Source organism: Coffea arabica, chromosome 2e (assembly GCF_036785885.1).
Source record: "Coffea arabica cultivar ET-39 chromosome 2e, Coffea Arabica ET-39 HiFi, whole genome shotgun sequence".
Taxonomy (NCBI): domain Eukaryota; kingdom Viridiplantae; phylum Streptophyta; class Magnoliopsida; order Gentianales; family Rubiaceae; genus Coffea; species Coffea arabica.
The window spans coordinates 17,453,426-17,460,349 of NC_092313.1; the positions used below are offsets into that span (position 1 = coordinate 17,453,426).

The 6,924-nt window shown below is 36.1% G+C and overlaps 1 protein-coding gene across 1 annotated transcript; it reads right to left on the reverse strand.

The window, feature by feature from the left end:
- Positions 1 to 3,083: 3,083 nt before the first annotated feature.
- Positions 3,084 to 4,580, reverse strand: LOC113729575 (ethylene-responsive transcription factor ERF109). The gene has a single exon (XM_027253851.2). It carries the CDS (start codon positions 4,426 to 4,428, stop codon positions 3,520 to 3,522), a length of 909 nt encoding a protein of 302 aa, XP_027109652.1. The 5' UTR covers positions 4,429 to 4,580; the 3' UTR covers positions 3,084 to 3,519.
- Between the last annotated feature and the right edge of the window lie 2,344 nt (positions 4,581 to 6,924).

Here is a 6,924-nt window from a genome sequence, read left to right on the forward strand (position 1 = left end):
GAATGGGCCTAACTTGGGCCATGAAAAGTTCCCAATTTTGGACTCCATGTTTTCTTTCTTCTGGCCGTAGCCTCTACCCTGTCTAGCTATAATTATTTTAGAATTCATTTTGTATATAATTATTTTAGAAGTCTCCATATCATAGGTACTTAAAATTTAAAAGAGTTTGTGATGAATGTTTCATACTGACGGAAAAATTTGTGTGTCAATGCAATATGACTTGATATCTTTTCGTTAAAATATCATGCGTTCTTTCACAAACAAAATATTTTTCAAGACTGGAAAAATAGAACTATAAAAATTCAGGCCAGTTTGAATGTGACCTGGGACAAATATAGGAAAAATTCATAATTTGCTGGAACATGGGTCAGATTGGGCTTATTCGGGCTAGTTCAGCCCAACACTGTTCTCAGAAATACCAGGATTTGTTTAAGTTCCTCTGTTGCATACTTATTAGTAGAACATTTCAAATTTTTGAATTCCTAAACCTGCGAGAGGACATTAACACCCTTCCAAACATTTCAAACGGAATGAAGTATGCTGTAAATTGCGCTACAAGTGATGGGTCTTAATTTAATAATAATAATATACTATTAAATTGCTAAATAGGCTTGAATAGCCTTCGAGCCTAACTAAATTGGATTTGAACTCGACTCGTTAATCCTATCGATTAGCTCGATTTCAACTCAAACCTGTCAATCATAACTTACAAGCAGTTCGATTCGATTACACTCCTAATACTTGTAACGAGGATTTGAGAGCGAAATCAAAGATCTCATGGTCACCTGAATAGAGTTTATTAATTAATGGTTGTGACTTGTGAGTTTTAAAGTTGATTTTAATAAATACTCTACGAAGTTGAAAAAATAAAAGAATTTTGTGTAACATGTGTGTCAGACTTAGAGTACTCGTTAGTATGTTTAAATTATACCTAATTTACTATGCGAGTTATTCTAGACCATACATTCACATTGATTGCACCTTGCATTTCGACACTTTTCAAAATTATTTTTATTTTTATCGAAAAAAATTAGGAACACCTAAGGGTCCCCAAAAAGGGCAAAAAAAAAAAAAAGAAGAATTATAGCATACATAATGGGTAGAAAAGAAACATATGGAGTAATAATTAGAGATATCCCTTTTTGTTTTTGGCATCTCTTACAGGACGTTCTATGAACGAATCATGGGCCGTACTGCGCGTTTCCTGATAAGTAGCGATGCGGGTATCAGGTGATTCTTTCTTAAAAGAGAACCCCCCTCCCAAAAAAAGAAAAAAAAAAGAGACAAATCATTAACTTATAATCGCACGTGATTAATCGAGGGAAAGTAAACACTTGAAAAGACAGCCGGTCCTTCCGCCACACAACAAACGTGAGTAAGCACGAACTAATATTGAGCCATAAAAGCATTTTTACCAACGCCGCTTTTGGTGTTCGTCTATAATATGGAGCCATAAATCTTGTGCGCGTCAAATGTCAAGTGTTGCTGGAAATTTTCATTAAAAAAAGAAATTGGTTTTAAGTTAAACTCCGCATTTTACATTAAATCAGCATGGCACAATGAGTAATGGTGGTGCAAAGAGAACTGACCAGACTTGTCACAATACGTTTCCATGCTACGCATTTTTACTCTTTGATTAATCACGTTTGTCACAATAACTTATCTGATTTTGCACTGTTGATCAATTTATTAAGCTAGTTTGTTTTACGCGAAAGTGAGGCTAAAAGTCAACACTAGGCTTGTTTTGATGCAAGTCAAACGGATCATCTTTGAATGCAAGAGAAGAGAGGGAAATAAACTGTGTACTAAAAGAAATAAATTAGTTTGATGTGTAATAAATTAGCAGCAAGGTACAAAAGTGTGAGAGAATTTAGCAGGAATGAATCAAACAATTCAATAATAGCATTAAATTTCATGAAGAAGGTTGAGAGGATTGATTGTTTTCTTCTTTAAAGGGAGTGAAACAGGGTTCAGATGATGTGAAGAAAGATAGTACTAGCAGTAATTAGCAAAGGTACGGCTTGACCAATCATCATTTGATTGCATTTATTAGACGGTTTGTTGTTTTCTTTTGGAAAAATGGCTTAAAAAATGATGCGTTTGGATTGCCATTTTTCAAAGAAAAATTGGTACGTTTTCCGTCAACATATTTTTCAATCACCTCTTTATCTCACATATATCAAATCACTACAGTAATTTTTTTACAAAAAAATCCAAAGAAGTGCAATCCAAACACAGGGCAATAATAGTCGCCTTTAAATACATACATACCATCATACTATATGCGAAAATTTTAAAATTTAAATTTAATTTTTATAAGTCATTTGACCTTCAAGTATATATACTAGTATTACTGTCCATTCGTGTAAGACATATTCATATTAAAATAATAATTTAAAAAAAGACCAGAAGAAATTTTATTTTAAAAGGGGAGATCAGAACACTGAACAGGAGGAGACAGCTGTATTAGTAGCGCTACTTAAGTAATCATGGACCGCGTTAGGACTTCCATTGAAGGATGTCAACGGTACCGAGTAAGAAGAGTCAGTCAGAATTGGCCCAACATCCAGTCCTTTCACGGGCCCCCATATGTTATTCTTAATCACGTTGTACTACAGCTGCTGGCTGCTGCCTGCCAGGGAGGCCCCCCTCATTTCCCTCTATGCACTTTTCTTCTTCAGGTGTTTTTCCCAATAAGAAAAAGTGAATGACGACAACATCCAATTCCCCTCGTGCCCCATTTCCTCCAAGTTTCTTACTCTTTTCAGCACATGCTAAATGTGACTCATGCTTCCCAGTTCTTTCCAGCCACATGCCATATTCTCTATTTAACTAATTTTTATTTTGATTGATCCAGTTTAGTACCATGAGACGGTACTTTTATTTTCTATTAACCCACACTAATAATCAAGGAACCTGTCTCCAGTGCTGTCCTAACTATCAAAATCACAAACCTCACCTGACTCAGTCTCCCCTGCGGCCCTGCCCAACTGTTCTACAAAAAAAATTTTATTTTGACAATAACTCGATAGTAGTAAAACTTTTATTCAATTGGATCAATTGAAACAAATAATTATTCACCATTTTAAACAATTTCGATTTCTGGAATGAACCTTGCGTCGGGCGCAAAGTACAGGGCAGAGATCTAGGAACATTCTCTCATTGTAAGTCCGTTATAGTCAGGGACATAAAAAGGGCCGACATCAAGAAACTGTTAAGGTAACCAATCCATGGCTAGGAATGGACAAAAACTAAACGAAGTTACAAAAAAGAAGTTCTAACTTTTGCTGTAATTGAAGAATGCACAACAGATTATGGTTTATGAAACATAAAATGGCAAAAAAAAAAAAAAAAAAGAAGTAACTACTGTACTTCTTCTTCAATTTTTTTTTTTTTTTTTTTTGGGGTGTCCCTCTCCGTCCAACAGAAACCCAAAAGTAGTAAAAATTATATGGGCATCCGCAAGAGTGATTGATCGATCAAAGGCCGCGACTTCATCTTATTTGAAAATTTGTAAGTTTAAGCGCTATGAACGTTTCCACTCCCAGATGATGAAGAATGGCCCTGGAAATCCATCATCATCATCCATTGTTGAATCTCTTCTTCTCCGATCGCTTCCCAGAATTCCATACCGTTGCTGGTCCCAAGCTCCATCCCAGAAGTATCAACAATCTCATTTTTAGCTTTAATTTCTGGCTGCAATTGCTTGTGAGGCAGATGATGATGATGATGTTGATCGCGTTCTGGAACCTGTTGGGGTGAGCTCGAACTCTGGTGGCCGTCCAACGTATAATCGGAGAATGGGAAATTCAGCTTTGCTCTGGGACCCCTGAACTCAATGGCCGCGCGGTCATAAGCCCGGGCAGCATCCTCGGCAGTCTCAAAAGTTCCAAGCCAAACCCGAGCTGCCTTGCGAGGATCCCTTATCTCTGCAGCCCATTTCCCCCACGGCCTCTGTCTCACTCCTCTGTAGTTCTTCTTCTTTCTCTTGACCCCATTTTTCTTGTTATTATCCTCGACTGGGGCGGCTGAGGGCGAGAAGTAGTTGCATCCCAAGCAGCCTTCGTATCCGCACAACTGACAAGTCTGGACTGCAGCAGCAGGCACGACTAGATTATTTGCATTGAAAAAAGCAGAGGAGGAGGAGGAGGAGGAGGAGGCTGTGGCGCATTCGAATAACGATGGCGGAAAGAGTCTAAAGTCGTGGAGTGTATTTGCGTCTGCATAAGGGGTGGTGGTGGTGACAGTGGAGGCGCCAGCAATGACATTCTTCAGAGCGGCCACCATGACGGAGACTTCTTGCTCGCTGGTGATCATACGCGGAGGAGGAGGAGGAGGAGGAGGCAGTGGCGGCGGGAGGATGGAGGTGGCATGGGAGCTGGTCAAAGGGATTCCCTCTTGTTTGAGCCTCTTGGTTGACCTCTGCATGCTGAAGAAGTAGCAGTAACAACTAAGTAATAATCAGTAGGGAGCAGCAAGCAGCAGTTTTCTTGAAACTGGGAACTTGGGGGTGGGGCGTCTGTTATTCGTCCTGAGATAATTGCTTTGTGATTGTTGGGTAAGATTTGAGACAAGAAGGAAAGAGGTCAAAGTGGTCGGGGGGGTTATATACGGAGAGAGTGCCAGCTCATACGCCGTTCACACACGGGGTTATTTGAGGAGCTTGTTTTGATGGGCTGGCACGTGGGGCAATTTTGAGATGGTCTTAGGATATCCTGGTGATGTTTGGGATGATGGAGGCGACATGCGTTGCGACGCTGGGCTGGGATCTACTGAAACTTCATTCTTGGAGGGTGAGCTGGCAGGACCACGTCAACATTCGAGGAAGGTGAATGTACACTTCAAACCTTGAAAGCTACTGACGTGTCAGCTGCATCTTATAATAGTATCGTCTACTCACCGAACTGCCACTGCTACGGACGTTTTGGTACCCATCGGGAAGTCCGTATCATAGTTGTCTTTTTTTTCCCCTTTTTTTCTTTTCGGTTCCAGTTATCCTCAGTTCGAGTACCTCAATATTTTTGGAGTTAATTATACTCAAACCCCTGAGGTTCGACCATCTTGTGAGTTAAACCTACATGATTGACAATATTATGAAAAGCTCCTCCATCATGATAAACTTATAATTGACACCTCCTACCGTTGCCCTACTAATGCTGACAGTTAATTTTCTAGTAATGGCAACTGTTATGTTTTATGAAAGTCCCATATCACCCGCCGTCATGCCCAAGTTCTCATTCTTTCCTTTCCATTCAAAATCAATAAATCACTTACGACTATCGTTAAAATTTTCATTTTCGTTTAAAGACAAAAATTTAAACTCATATTCCATCAATACTTTCTATTTGTTGGGCTAAGAAATGCTTACTCGTAAGAGTATGATTGTAATACGACCAAACCTCACAGTTGGTTCTATATTTTAGTTAAACTCAATGGATGTAATTATAATTAACTCATATTTCTAAGATAAGGTTAATTAAAAAATAATTGATTCATATTTCTCATATTTTTAACAATACATAGTCATGCACTACTCTTGAATACTGAAAAATAACCCAGCCTTAATTCTAATTTTTTTGTAAAATCCTAAACCCAGGTCAAAAGATAAGTTTAATAAATTCAGTTGGAAAAAGAATATAATTTCATTATAAAATTATTTTCTTTTTGTGGCCCATTAATTGCCATAGCAAATCAATTTGATAAGGCTTTTCTTCTCCAGTATTTCTTTTAACTTTACCTTATCTAAATGGTGCAAGAGCTACCATAATAACTAAAAGGAAGAAAATACAGAAGGCATTAGCCTTTCCTTTAACTTTTAGAAATTTTGGCTAATTTTGTTTTTAATAAAAAAAATTAATAATTGTTAATTAGGCTAAGAGATCCTTTAGTAGTTTTATGTACATTGGTCCAAACAATAAATGTTAAAATTTCAAAATTATAAATAATTCCCAAAACTCGTAAAAATTACCTGAAAAAACTTTACGATGGAGAAAATCACTTTTTGTCAATTAAGTGTTTTAAGTCATAATTTTGAGGCTAAAAGTTAGAAAATTAAAAATTTTATAAAAAAATTATTAAGCATCTTAAACTTACCTAAAACACTATGTAATAAAGATTTTTCTTTTGTTTTGTATTTTGAATGCACCTCAAATAATTTTTTTAACATATAGTGATTGTACCTTTAATACACTTACTACTAATGATTTTGGCACATCAAATTTACATCTTTAGGTACTTTATTTCGCCCTTTGTTAACAATCTTTTATTAATAAATTTGTCAAATTGTACAAAAATTAAGATAACATAAGGTAATTTTGAAATGAAATTATCTTCTTTCTCCTAAAATGAGTTTTTTTAATATTATATTTTGAAGATTCTGACAATGTTATAAAAAGTCAAAATTAAGAGAGATTTGTGATATTTTTGAAAGTTTAAGCATGAGAAGTAAAACTATGAGAAACTTAAGGGGTGGTTTTAGAAATTATCCCAAAATGAAAACCATGTCAGCGTGTTCTTAGCTTTTGGTCTGGACGGTTAAGGACCGTGACATAATCGCTGACGAAGGCAACTTACATGATGTAAGAATATTGGGGACATTGACACTGTCCGCTCGAGTATTGACCTTTTCTGGTGACAGAAGTTTCCTGCGCTTCTAGATTCGTTAACGCGAAACAAGAAGATTAGCTTCTAAGTCATTTACATCCAGCTGAACTGCATTAAGTAAAAATTTTTTTTTTTGGGATAAAAATTAATCCTTGGTTGGAAAGCCATTTTTACCAAAAAATTTTTACGTTTTTTATAAACACAGTTTTTTTTCAATCACCTTCTTATTTTAAATATATCAAATTGATATATATATATATATATATATATATATATATATATATATATATATATATTTTTTAACAAAAATTTCAAAAAATT